Consider the following 13,853-nt stretch of genomic DNA (forward strand, 5'->3'; position numbering starts at 1 on the left):
TGAGGTTATCTTATACCCTCCTTGTGGTCAGTATGCACAAGATTAACAAGCTTGTTGATTTGCGGCCCCTTTAAATACAAGACAAGCATTCAATCTACGTCAAAGCGTCCAAAAATCTCTGTACAGCGTCGTTGGCAGGGCGGCCAGGGCGAATTTTGACGCTCTCGCCGCCGGCGGTGTGAACGCACGGTAAGATTATACAATTCCTTGGTGAGACCTCACCTAGAATATTGTGTGCAGGTTTGGTCACCATATCTTAAAAAGGACATTGCGGCCTTAGAAAAAGGTACAGCGTAGGGCCACAAGAATGATTCCTGGTCTTAGAGGAATGTCATACGAGGAAAGGTTATTTGAGCTAAATCTGTTCAGCCTCAAGCAAAGGAGACTGAGGGGGGACATGATCCAGGTCTATAAGATTCTAACAGGTTTGGATGCTGTTCAACCGAATAATTACTTCAGCATTAGTTCAAATACAAGAACTCGTGGCCATAGGTGGAAATTAGCGGGAGAACATTTCAAACTGGATTTAAGGAAGCACTTCTTTACACAGCGTGTAGTCAGAGTATGGAATAGTCTTCCTGATAACATAGTGCAAGCTGAATCCTTGGGTTCCTTTAAATCAGAGCTAGATAAAATTTTAACAACTCTGAGCTATTAGTTAAGTTCTCCCCAAGCGAGCTCGATGGGCCAAATGGCCTCCTCTCGTTTGTATAGTTCTTATGTTCTTATGTTGTACACATGACAATAAAAGAATTGAATTGAATTTAAGTTTCAGAGCAGGGGTCTCAAACTCCGGTCCTGGAGAGCTACTATCCAGTAGGTTTTCTATCCTACTTGGCTTCTGATGAGCCACACCTGGCCCTGGTATTTACCTGAGAACAGGTGTGGCTCATCAGTAGCCAGGTAGGATTGAAAACCGACTGGATAGTAGCTCTCCAGGACCGGAGTTGGAGACCCCTGTTTCAGAGAGTTACAATACTTTAGGTCGGGGTTTCTCAACCCGGTCCTCGGGGACCACCAGACGGTCCATGTTTTTGCTCTCTCCCAATTCCCTGCCAATTGGGAGAGAGCAAAAACGTGGACCGTCTGGTGGTCCCCGAGGACTGGGTTGAGAAACCTTGCTTTAGGTGAACAGCTGGGGAGTGACAGTGTTCATGGGGAGATGGCATCACTGTCAACTGTATATAAGACAAAGGCTACTATGTGGCTGTAGGTGACAAAATTATACAGATCAGACTACGTCCTGAATTTAAAAGCTAGTAACTAAAGGGAAACCCAAACTAGTTGGAGATGCTCTGTCAGAAGGGGCATGCCCATTGGAGGAGAGCTGGGTGGGAGGTGCTGTCAGAAGGGGCACAGAATGAAAACAGCATGGAATGTCATGCATAGAAGACAACTGGTCTGCTTCTGCATGGTCTTAGTCTTTTCACAATATTCTGAAAATGAAAGTAACGTTTTAAGTAAAGGTAATTTAATATACTGACTTGGAAATAAAACAATTACAATATTTGCACATGCTTTAAAGACTAACAAGAATTGGTGCAGTACAACTGACATGTATGAAGCAGTAGTATACTTTGTTTTAAGAATTAAAAACACTTTTCAGTAATAACTCACTTCCCTTATAAATCTAATAAACATCTCTGAAAACATTTAATTGCCACAAAAAGACACCCAGACAGTGCCTTTTCCATTTCAAAAAGAAAGGAAAAGCTTCACAATAATAACAGGTTACTCACCTCATCTGAGCACACCTCATTCTATGCGACATAGTCTTGGTTGAAAAATACAGAGCACAAAGTACTATTTACGTGTTAGCAATTTTTAAGCTTTTAACAAACTGTTAGTGTTCCGTACCACATGAAAAAAGAAATGCCAGCTAATATGGGCTGCCTTGTTTTATCTACAGATGAGCAATAAAAATAAATCATCCAAAGCTTAATGTTACAAGTAACTGTTACTTAAAAAGAATTAAAACAGAAATAAATTACAATTTACTACTATCAAGTACTACACTATCATGGAGAAACAGTGCCACCTTTGGGTGATTATTCATTAAACATTTTGTCGATGTTCTGTATCTGTTCAATTCTGAAGTGTGTGTGTGTGTGTGTGTGTGTGTTTAATTATAGGAATGGTACTATACAACAACTTAAAATGCTTAATTCAAGTCTGACCTCTTTTGGATTCTGTGATCTATGTTGCACTGTTTTACTAGGATAACACAAAAAATGTGACAAATAGTTTTTGTGTGGAGAGAAAATATGCAAATGTAGAGAGTACCCTCTGGGGTACCATGAAATTTTTTAATGGTACAAAGACTACCCTTCTGTATTTCCCATAAGAACATGCAATAAAAATGACCCTTAATACAAAACATTTAGAGACAGAGCAACAGTTTGGAAAAACCTTTGCCAAGAATGCAAATGAAGGATGACCAGACATGTTTTGAACCTGCTACTGTTTCAATATTAGTTACGTAAATAATACTGATGGCAATAACCGGGGCGATTGACTATGTACATATAAACTGTACAGGCTCATTGCATATTACCCAGATGTGTGAACTAGGGACTCAATTCTGCTTGTCTGGCCGAATGGCATGTGGGCTGCTGGGATCACTATATGGCACTGTAGGGTCAGACACACGGCCCAGCTTTATGCGCTTTCCAGTCTGGCCACAAAAGACATTTTGAAACTCCTGTAAGGAGAAGACAAGGTGATAAAGAAACAGAAAAAAAGTTCAGGCACATTTAAAACAGATTTTCACAAGTGTTGGCTATTTTTTTCCCATACCCTGGCACCCAAGTCTATTTCCAAATATCTGCATGTGTGATTTGCCCCACGGGCCACATACCTGCTTGAGGCTGTCACCGTAGATCTCCTTGAGATACTTGAGGAAGGCAGTGGTCCACTGCAACGTGGTGGCCTTGTCCGTGTCAAAGCTGCAGAAGGGTACGAGCTTGTTCAGCTCATCGCAGCAAATTCGAATCCTCCGACTGCAACAGCAGCAAAGAAAGAGGAGAAAGAGTGTAAATACCTTCTCTGTAAACATTTTAACTCAGTCACAATTTAAAACACCAGAAAAACTGTGCCAGGTATGTACCCATCCTTAATAAGTATCATACTGTATAAATGGTGTATGTTAATGTTACATAATATTAATTTCTTATCAGATTTAAAAGTTTAATTGCTAAACAGTCAGCTGTTTAATTAAAGCAGGGGTGGCCAATCTTATCCGCAAAGGGCCGGTTTGTATGTGGGTTCTCGTTGCAGATTACTAACTAGAGGACTGATTGACTGAAGAGTCCTCACACCTGGGTATGAACAGCTGACCTAAAGATTATCCCAAAAACCTGCATACACACTGGCCCTTTGAGGATAAGATTGGGCACCGCTGAATTAAAGTGACTTGAACATAGTTGGTTATTCTGCTAATTTAGCAAAAGACACGAGCCTTAGTTATAAACACCACCCAACCCCAGCAATCAAATGCCAAGCTGGTTGAGGAGTGCTCAGATAGGACAGCCCTTACCGACGGTCTCGCTCCATGCTGTTGTGCTTCTCTCTTCGCTGCAAGCTTTCTCCCGTCACACTAGCCTTGCGAACGCCAGCTGCCTCCTCTCCCACCCTGACCGCATTCTGGATATCACTCAGGGTGTGACGCTCAAGGCACCCTGGACGCAAGTTTGCCCGAGCACGCCTCACGGGCAGTGCTGGCTTGTGCTGAGCCTTGTCTGCAGCAAGACACAAGGGGAAGTCTGAATGGATGCAGGGATGCACACGCCTTTGGGAAATTCAATACACAATATTTAACAGAACAAAGGAAAATAAACGTAACAAATATTAAAGAACACTCACCCTCCAGCTTAACCCAAACTTCAGGTCCAGCAACAGACTTGCAAAATCCCACCTTCGGAGGCTGCGAGTCCTGCTGGAAGCTAAAGCTGAGGTTCCTGGGATACTTGGCAGGACCCACTGTGTGGCGCACGGCTGTCAGGCTCTGAGGTACATGGAAAATGAGTCTACAGGTCCCACCCAGCTTCAGCTTTCGCTGGGGATCAGGCACTGCAGTGACTTACAAGTGACCAAATGTTTGTCCATCCATCTCAGTGTCCTTGGGGACCTCCAAACAGTCCACGTTTCTGCTCCCTCCCAGCACACCTGTACCAGCCATTTGGTGTTCTTGATTGGCTGGGAGCTGGGAGGGAGAAGAAATGTGGACTGTCTGGAGGTCCCTGAGGACTGGGTTGGGGAACATTGATCTATCTGGACGGTTCACACTGCACCCTATTGAGTCTAGGCCAGTGTCCTGAAGCTTTTATATGCTGAATGCCAGGCACCTCTCTCTGCGTGTATAATAAGTACAAGCAGGTCACACAACCAACTCTCTTCAGGACTTTTAATACAACCACCCCTCCCAAGTTTGCCCACCTGGCCGTGTGCCGGTAAGGATCCCTCTGTGGCCCCGGGGGGCGCCAGTCTCCCCTGGCCCATCTTAAGGCACTTAATCGGCTCGGAGGCCGCAGTGACTCCCAGAATCTCCGAGGGATGGTGCAGTATAGACAGGAAGCTGAAACGGAGACAGAAGGGACCTCAGATCCCAGGCTGTCAGTACCGGCACCTCAGACCGGCGCTGGGTCTGGCTCACCTGCTCAGCGCTGCCCCCTGCTCATGAGAGGCCTGCAGGTGCGGCATTTCGAAGCGCTTCTCCAGACACACCCGGGCCGCGGGGCTGGGGCGGGTCTCGGACGACGCCCCTTGCCCCCCTCTGGCCACCACGCTTCTGCCCTGGGCCCTAGCTAAGATAGGCTCAGGGACCTCTCCGCAGCCATTCGGGGTCCTCTCATTGGCCGGATCGCCGCCGGGGATCATTCTCATTTCCGGGAAGTCCGGACTGTGCCCGTGGGGGGACGGCGTGCGCCCGCTGCGAAGTGCCGCCGGGCAGGGCGTTTGGGCCGCTGCATGATCACCCTCAGTAGAGGTGGGGGTATCGAGCTGCACTGCGTGGACAGCCGGACAGGACACGGCGCAGCCCATGTCCAGACCCGCGTCCCCCGGCTCACTCTGCTCTGTCGCCTCCATGTGTGAGTAAAAGATGTGCTGGAGGTGTGTGTACTCCACCTCGGTCATCTCCACCAGACTAAAGTCGGCCAGACCCTGACCGTTAACGGCGGGTCCTAAAGTCACCTCAGCTGAGGCCGTGCAGCACTCCCCCGAAGCCGGGTGTGCGTCACTCGATGAAGACATTACGGCTTTTAATTCGAGGCTTGCCAGCTGTACACAAATAAAAAGAAAATGAACCGAAGTTAAGAAACCAACGTTTTAGCTGACAGATGGTCTGTCAAATTTAATATTATATTAAAATATGTGATTGGCTGTGCTAATACGAAAATACTTTTGTTAAGTACAGATAAAACGATAATAAAAACGTGAGGGTTGACACTGGCGTCCGCGCGGCGCTCGACGTTTCGCGCTCTCGTCAGAGATGTCCTCGCGGACTCGCGAGGCAGCGCCGCGAGCGTCGCCGGGAATCACAGTTACGTCCCTGCTGACAGTCTGCAGCGCCAACGCGTATTATCGGCGGCTGCTCTTCCATAAAATGACAAAAGAAGGGTGGTCAGGAACCAGATGCCCGCACAGAGCTTACGCTGTGCATTACAACCGTAAAACCGTACATTTAAAAATACAAAAAAACGCAGCTTTTCTACGAAGAAATAGTTTAATGAATAAATATGATGGCACTGGGAAGCTGAATGAACGTTTCCGAAAAGATTAATGAGAAAAAAAGGTGATTGGTCATTATTGGCAAGCCGGCTGCAGCCGGCCAGTGAGCCGCAAGCTCATTCCGGTGACGTTGACGCCTCCTTTTCTCCGCCCAGTTTCCCCTCGGTGGGGTGGGAGACCCGGAGCAGCGGGTGTACTGTTTATTTAGTGTTCGTGCAGCATCCCAAAGTTGAACTACTTGCCTAATGATCCAAAATAAAGGGTTTTCTATTGCAGCTCTCAAAATCCCCTACACAAACACAAGTATTAAGCAATATCGTAGTTCCCATGTTTCATACTGTAGGGTTTCCTGTTGCGGATCAAACAGGCAAGAACGGTCATTCAGCACCCATCTTTTTTTCCTTCGACGGTGAAATGTGTAATTGTAATTTTCGATTAAGTAGTTCATTTGTAATTGTAATACGGTTTTGAACTGATCGTATTCATATTAACTTGAAAGAAAAATCATGTCCTACACAGAGATCGGTTACTGTCAGCGTGGATGCGGAAATGTAAACCAAACGGCGCTAAAAATAAATCCTCTGTAGTGTCACCAAGCTACAACCTTAGTTATGACGAAGGATAGACATATATCACAAAATAACGATTTGAAATCAATGTTCGTAGGGGTGAAACATAAATGCTCATGAAGGCATTTTGTTTCATATTTAATAAAGCCATGCATTTACTGTAAAATATAGACAGGAGGAAGAAGTACTTCAGCGGAAAATCTGTCAGTTTTACGATATTTCTGATATTCCGGATAATTATATTTTTCGAAATTAAAACACTTAAGTACTTAGCAGGGTCGCCAACTTTCACACATCTGGCATGACACTAATGCTTTCAGACTCCTGCAAGAAATCTTACGGCAAATGTATATTCCATTACAATGCCAAAATGAGCTACATCAAAAGTGTAGTAGTTTGCAAACCCAACAGACTATTAAGTCAAACTGTTACATACAAATGCGTGTACAGACGAATTGAAAATGTAATTCTAACCAAAGCTGGGAACCCCGTATTAGTTAAATATAAAATAACGAAAAATGTAGCGGTGTTATTTTAACCCAAACCTACAACTGACTAAATAATGCAGACACACCAAGGATAAATGTGGCAATAAGACAAGAGAATAGAGATTTAGAGGTTTAATTGGTTATTTTTAAACAAAACAGGACCGGCTTCAAACACAACTGCCGGTGATGAGCATTACTGTAGAGCTACAACCGTTGTGTACTAAAATTATTTAACATACAAGCACGTACACGGACTGCAAACTGGAATCCTCACACTCTTCTCAGTTTTCGTGTATCCATTCAAACTATATGGCTTATGATTTTCTACTTAGAAAACGTGTTTAAAAAAACATACCTATATACACAATTATACATAAATATTTACATTTTTGTGGTGTTCCATGTAATTAGTTATGCACGTAAGTCATTTTTTAAAAAGTCCCCTCTCCTGAAAGAGGGAACAGTATATACTGAAATACAAGATAATAGCATGGTATCACAAAATTTGCCTGACACACACACTGAACTCAAATGACTTTGAAATACAACTTCAGATGGTACAACTGATAAAATATGGAGGAAGGAATTATCAAAATCTTTTAATACAAACTACAGTAGCACCGTTAAGTAGTACTCTCCACCCATATTAAGTCTCTTTTCCTTGTATTTACATTTAAGTCCATCCAAGGAACACCTTTAATATGGTCATCTAATGAAAGAATGACAATTAGATGTCAGCATGAAGTCCAGAAAAGAAAGAAATCAGGATGTTGCATTTTTGCTAGCAGCAGTCTCTGTTTCTGAAGTTTTTTCACTTTCCTTCGGGGTTTCAGATTTGTTTTCTTTCCCCTTTTCTTTACTCTTACTCCTGTCTTTTCTGTCTCTGTCTCTGTCTCTTTCTCTATCCCGATCCCGATCTCTGTCTCTTCCACGATCTCTGTCTCTATCTTTTCCTCTGTCTCTGCTCCTTGATCTGTCACGGCGTCTATCCCTGCTGTCCCGGTCGCGGTCTCGATCTCTCTCTCTGTCTCTGTCACGATCTCGGTCACGGTTTCTTCCTCTGTCACGGTCATGGTCTCTCCTGTCAGAGTCTCTATCCCTACCTCGTTCCCTTTCTCTGTCTCGGTCTCTGTCACGGTCCCTGTCCCTCCTCTTATCGCTGTCTCCCTCTCTGTGCCTATCCGCTTCTCTTCCTCTGCTACGGTCTCTCTCCCGGTCTCTATCCCAGTCTCTCTCTCTGCTCCTGTCCCAGTCCCGTTCTCGGCTCCAGGGTTTCCCAGAGTTCCTGTCCCACTGCCTAGCAGAATGGCCGCTGTCCCGATCCCTTCTCCTGTCCTCGGATACCTCTCTTTGCCTTTCCTCTGAAAGCCGAGAGGGCCCTTGGGCACCCTCCCTATCACGGTGTGTGCCTTCAAACCTGCCTGCCCTGTCCCCATTGTTGCGCTGCTCGGAGTCCTCTCTGCTACTGCGTCTCCTCATCTCAGGAGAATGCCTCCAGTGGTCCTCCCGGTGGGAATCAGGGCTGTGGCCTGCTCGGTTTGGCAACTGAATGGGTCCTTCAGGAGGAGTAGGCAGTAGAGGCCCAGAATGACGCAGAGGCCGTATTTCTGGTGGGTGATGGGGACCTTCAAAACGGAATCGTGGCTGTCCTCCTCTGTTGTCTGGAAAATGACTGGGTGGGGGAACTCGGGGCCCTGCAAATGGCACTACTGGGGTTCCTCTTGGCCCTTGAAACTCAGCAGGATGAGGGCCCCTTGGGTCCTCAAAAGAGCCTCTATGAGGAGGTGAAGGCATTCTCTGGTTGTGAAGATGAGTAGGGGCTGCTGGTCCACTGAATCGGTTTGGGGGTGGATAACGTTGCCCCCCCATATCAGCAGATGGACCTCTCCGGCCATCAAATTGGTTGTGTGGGGGACCCCGGAATGGGGGCCCCTGTGCCAATGTCTGGTTCTCTCTGTACATCAGTGGCGGTGTTTCACCCTGGTGTGGTTCGATACCCTGCTGATACGTATTGCCACTGTTATCATACGGCTGCTCATCAGGACCTCTTGGTGTATCCAGTAGTGGCTTTTGAGGAACATGTTCTCCAAATTGATGAGGAGGGGGTGGGCCTCTTGGGCCAGGAAAGTGGGCGGGTGGGGGAGTTCTATTGTCAAAGTGGACAGGTGGTGGTCCAGAAAATGGTGGTGGGGGACCTCTGGGTCCAGGAAAATTGAATGGTGGTGGGGGTCTATTAAATCTAGGCTGGAGAGAACCATTTTGCCCATCAAATGAAGGGGGGGGAGGACAATGACCCTCGAACTGCGATGGAGGTGGGCCCCTCGGTCCCATGTGCTGGGGGGGTATAGCGCTCATAGAATTATCAAATATCTGAGGTGGTGGTCCTCTTTGACCAAGGGGCTGGAATGGAGGAGGACCTCTTGGTCCCATCATAGGCTGGGGTGGTGGTCCTCGAGGTCCTTCAAACTGTTGCTGAGAGCCCCCCCACTGATTCTGATAAGGTGGATAAGGACCTGGTGGGGCATATGGGGATGGATCTCGGTACTGGGACTGATCACTCTCACCTTGCAATGGCGGAGGCCCCTGTATTGGGGGAGGCCCAGGTGGATGTTGAAAAGGTATATGAGGTGGAATTTCCTGAGAGTTCCCAAACTCAGGGTTTATAATACCCATATGTGGCATATGAGGAGTCTGAACATCCACTAGAGATGAATTAGTCTGTGCCATGTCCTGGGAGATCCCAGGGAAAGGACCTGAGGGCGCTGTATTCATGGATCCACTGTAATATGAAGTCTGAGATGACTCTAGTGCAGGTAAATCTTGGGGCTGTTCAAGATTTAGCTCTTTAGCTTTCAAAATGCTGGCAGAATTTGGCCAAGTAGTGTAAGGGTTACTTTCAATTTCTGGCTTGGAGTTATCCTGGCTGTTTTTTTCAGGCAGCTCAACAAATGAGTTATCCTCCATTTCAGGTTCTATTTTCTCTCCCAGTAGGGGGATAGATATTTCCGCATTCTCAGTTTCCAAGAAAGGCACCGGCTCAGGTTGTGTTTCTGCTGGCACCTGTATTGTTTCTGGTTGGGATGAGTCTGGCTGTGTTGAAGCTATTTCTGTAGTGGGAACTTCAGTGCAAGGTTCCTTTTCCGCTGCGTCGCTCGTTAATCTACGATTAGCTGCAGCCTGCCGTGGGTCCCTACTTTGTCGTGGGTCTCTTCTCTGATTTATGACTGGTGCAGCTGAAGTCTTTGCAGCCATTTCATCCACCTTTTTGCCAAGCTGTAGCAACTGACTGTTTGCCAACAATGATTTAGAAGGCTGGGGCATCAGGGTATCAGGAATTAAGTGGGAAACACCAGCTGTTGCCCTCTGTTGACGAATGGATTCTTCCTGTTCTTCCAGCTGGCGTTTCTGCTCTTCAATTTGCATGTTCAGCTCTTCTAGCATTTTCTGTTGTTCGGTCAGTGAAGTACCACCACCAAGAGCAGTGCTGCTGCACTCAGCTGAGGTTTTTGCCTTTGACTCTCCAGGGAGGTCACCAACACCACCTTTTACTTCATCAAAGATGGTTTCATCTTCTGGATCATAAGCCACATCATCAACCTCAGCAGATGTGGGCTCAGGTACTTTCGTGGCTACAAAAACGTTATCTGGAGCAGCTAATGTCTTTGTGCCATAGCCCTTTTCTGGGTCATACTCTTCCTCTGGATCATATGGGCGGTCATCCTCATCTTCCTCCACCTCTTTTGGGTATATCTGTCCAAATTGCTGAACAATTGGATCAAGTAGTGTGGCTGGAGGCACTGTAATATCAACAGACCTCTGCTCTGAAGGGGAGAGAGAGACATCAGTGTCTTGTTTCTTCTTGCCAAATAGGGTCTTCAGGATGGTTTGGAGGGGAGTGGCGGTAGCATCAGTGGTAGATGTAGAAGATGGTGAATCTTTACCAGAGGGAACAGAGACTGGGGGCTTGGCAGTGGAAATGAGAGAGAGCATGGATGGAGCTGGAAGAACACCTGATGAAGACTCGGAAGAGCTAATGGGAGGAGAGCCTGGAGGAGTTGTGCTCATAGGTATCTCTGGGTTAATCCGCTGCACCTTTTCTGGTTTGACATCACTCTTGGGAAGAGCAGGTGGCTTGGGAAGGCCAGTGTCATCAGGATCTCGGGTCTGAATTTTGGCTCGCTTGTCTTCACTTTCCAGAGGTACCCCAGCACGCTTCTTCTCTTTCTGGCAAATAACTAGGCCAAGAAGAAGATTGGGACGAGCTGGTTCCAGGCCTATATGACAGCACAGAAATAGGCATGAATTTCAGTTATAACTTGAAAACATATTGTGATGAAAAATATGTAATATGCCAACCCAGAAAATATACGTTAAACATACATACGGACACTGGTCTCATAAATGAGAGCTTGTTTCAACCAACTGCAAATTTAGCTTGAAACAAAAAAACAACACAAATTTCACATGTAAATAATGGATTCAATTTCACATTGAAAAATCATTACAACCAAAAGAGACCTTTCCCCTTTAAATATTATTTGAAAAGTTTTGAATTTTCATGATGCCTGTACTAACAATGAATGGGTACAGTGATTCAGTTACAACTAGTGGAAATTTCTATTAGAGGATAAACTGAAATCAATACAGATATGATTTACATTATTATTTTTTTAAATGTCACGAGACATAACCATCCATCAGTACTACAATCAACAATAAATGAAGCAACCCTCAATAAGAGAGCAAAGACTTTATTGCAGCCTTTCCTGTGGGTTTAGTTTGTTGTGTGAACAGCAGTCTGTAAAAGCAGCAGAGCTCCCTTCACAGAGTCCCGAGCCAGCTGTAGGAATCCAAAGTTCAGCAGTCCATAAACTTGTTGTCAATGTCCAAAGCCACAGCAGAAGCCCCAAGCAGCTGAAGGCCAGGTGACTGGTCAAACACAGCTCTTAAAGCATTTATGAACACACCAAGTCATGTTATCATGCAGTAATTTCTGCACTTTGAGAGTACTTGTGTACTAGTTCAGGTTCTTATGATGTGCATATGCTTTGATCTGATTAAGAAAAATTGCAGCTTTAAAATATACATAACAGATTTAAAATAATTACATGTGTGTGCACTCTTTCCCAGATAATGTTTACATTTTTTGCATTCTGGCTGATTAACAGGTCTTCCATTCAACATAGATATGGTTCTGTTATGTTCCAAGACTGGTCAGTAGATGGTTGCATAGCAACTAGACCAGAAGTGTCCCTGACGTTCTTCTAGTTGATGGTACTTAATTAGTTCAGAATTGTGTAAGTATTCAGTAAAACTATAAATGGTTAAACTATATGCATAAAATCACCTCGTATGAAAGTGTCTGCCAGGCAAAAGCAATTATGTGGGCTAGAGTTACTTAAAAGTGTGGCGTTTCTGTCAAGACAGCAAATCCCACTGGGCCTCCAGGAAAATTGCTCCTCCTCCTGCTGTAACTGGAAGAATCCATGGCTTCACAATTGTCCTCTATGTGCTTCATATGTAACGTCTCGCTCGCTTCCCAAGCTGAACTTACCACAGGTCCCCAACAAGTCCCGTAGGGCAGTAAACCTGGACCAGAGTGTCAGAGTCCAGCCAGGAAGGGCAGACAATGCCAGCAATGTGTGGTTTTATCTCCATTCAACAGGCTTCACAACCCACTGCGTTTTGCCAGTTCAGATGGTGAGACAGACGTCGCAGAGAGGACGAAATATCTGCTTTTACGTATTTCCAGAGCCCAAACCAGCTGAGGATTATATTCTTGCATACTGTGTGGTCAACATAGCAGCCAGAGGGCGCCATCCTCCCACCTTGCTTTGTTATGTGTCATACGGGAAGTGACCCTAAGAGACCGACCTCTGAAAGTGACACATTGCAACACTGCAACAGCCTGTGAATGTATAACACTCTTTATTTAAGAAAGGGAGAGTGATACAGGGAAATATACAGAGTGAGAAAACAAGCCATACAAATTAACTCAATGGGATGTATCAGTGGGAACAAGTAAAAGCATATAGTCACCCCCTTAACATCTAACAAAACCAAGGCATTCAGAAACAAGCTCTCATTTATTAGGAGACACCAGCTGAGGCCACCAGTTTGATGTTACCACAACTCACATACTTACCACCATTTCTGAATCGCCACGCATGATATAGAGGAACACACACCATAACCCAATTGTACTTTCCACTTTTCCCTAGATTACACTGGAAACAAATTCCAGAGGCATGAGAAAGATGGTGCAGAGGCCTCTGGCACATCTCCATGGTGATGCTTACCTGGCCCATCAAAGGGCAAGAGTTTGGACGGGAGGGGGTCCTTCGCACTAAGTGGGATGAGGTACAGGTCCTTGATACGGCGGTTGTTGTTGGCCACCACACCAAAACGGCGCCGACTGCTGAAATAAGAGAAGAGGGAGACATAGGCCACCTCCTCCTCCTCTGTTGCTGGGTGGAAGCGGATCAGGCACAGCTCCTGGGGGACGGAGAGGGGGAAGAAAGTAGTGGCATTATAAAATTAAGTCAACCGATTTCTAGAGCATCTTACTGAGAACAGTAAGTGGTACATGACCGCAATACACAGAAAACTCACTCAAGTTACCTTAGATAAGGAAGTCTTCAGTTTTCCCACGTAGTCCCACACAGTGTGGGGGGAGATTCGGCCGCCAATGTGGATAGTATCAGGCAAATCCTGAACAGGATTGACACATCACCAGCGAGTTATCAGCCAATCGATGGAACGCAACTGAAAGGTTCCACTTTGTTTAATGTGCATACACTTGGGATTACATTCAAAAATGTGTCATGTCAGTTATTTACAAACCCTCATTTATAAGGAAAATACCGAGGCTTGGCAAAAACGGGCAGTATGTCGACCACTGACTAGGATCTAACCTCCTTCAGGTACTCGAAAGATCCGGAGACCAGGTAGGCTTTGGTAACAAACTTTGCCACAGTATGCATGTTGATGAAACCCTTCCACATCATCTCTTGCTGGGACAGGAAGACGGCAGTTTCACTCTCTGGTGAGGAGTGCGACTCCGTCAAGC

At 45.7% G+C, this 13,853-nt stretch overlaps 2 protein-coding genes across 8 annotated transcripts in view; both read right to left on the bottom strand.

The window, feature by feature from the left end:
* Positions 1–1,449: 1,449 nt before the first annotated feature.
* On the bottom strand, positions 1,450–5,755 carry LOC111835888 (transcription factor-like 5 protein). The gene is made up of 6 exons (XM_023796640.2): positions 4,652–5,755; positions 4,435–4,573; positions 3,862–4,003; positions 3,536–3,737; positions 2,858–2,999; positions 1,450–2,701 (listed from the first exon to the last, which is right to left on the bottom strand). The coding sequence occupies exons 1-6, from the start codon at positions 5,248–5,250 to the stop codon at positions 2,576–2,578; spliced, it is 1,350 nt and encodes a 449-aa protein (XP_023652408.1). The 5' UTR covers positions 5,251–5,755; the 3' UTR covers positions 1,450–2,575.
* A 1,146-nt stretch (positions 5,756–6,901) lies between these two features.
* The window catches only part of LOC111835953 (death-inducer obliterator 1), a 31,392-nt gene continuing 24,440 nt past the window's right edge, over positions 6,902–13,853 (bottom strand). For all 7 annotated transcript variants that reach the window (XM_023796793.2, XM_023796795.2, XM_023796792.2 and 4 more), the window contains 4 exons: positions 13,699–13,852; positions 13,406–13,495; positions 13,084–13,279; positions 6,902–11,058 (listed from right to left, as the gene is read on the bottom strand). In XM_023796793.2, coding sequence (XP_023652561.2) covers positions 7,547–11,058; positions 13,084–13,279; positions 13,406–13,495; positions 13,699–13,852 — 3,952 coding nt within the window. In that variant the 3' untranslated portion in view covers positions 6,902–7,546. The remainder of the gene's footprint in view (positions 11,059–13,083; positions 13,280–13,405; positions 13,496–13,698; position 13,853) is intronic.

Source organism: Paramormyrops kingsleyae, chromosome 8 (assembly GCF_048594095.1).
Source record: "Paramormyrops kingsleyae isolate MSU_618 chromosome 8, PKINGS_0.4, whole genome shotgun sequence".
In the NCBI taxonomy this organism is placed as follows: domain Eukaryota; kingdom Metazoa; phylum Chordata; class Actinopteri; order Osteoglossiformes; family Mormyridae; genus Paramormyrops; species Paramormyrops kingsleyae.

Coding starts and splice junctions, on each gene's coding strand:
- LOC111835888 (XM_023796640.2), bottom strand. CDS start 5,250: ATGTCTTCATCGAGTGACGCACACCCGGCTTCGGGGGAGTGCTGCACG. Junction 4,004..4,434: donor CCTTACCGGCACACGGCCAG/GTGGGCAAACTT, acceptor CATGTACCTCAG/AGCCTGACAGCCGTGCGCCA. Junction 2,702..2,857: donor ACGGTGACAGCCTCAAGCAG/GTATGTGGCCCG, acceptor TTCTCCTTACAG/GAGTTTCAAAATGTCTTTTG.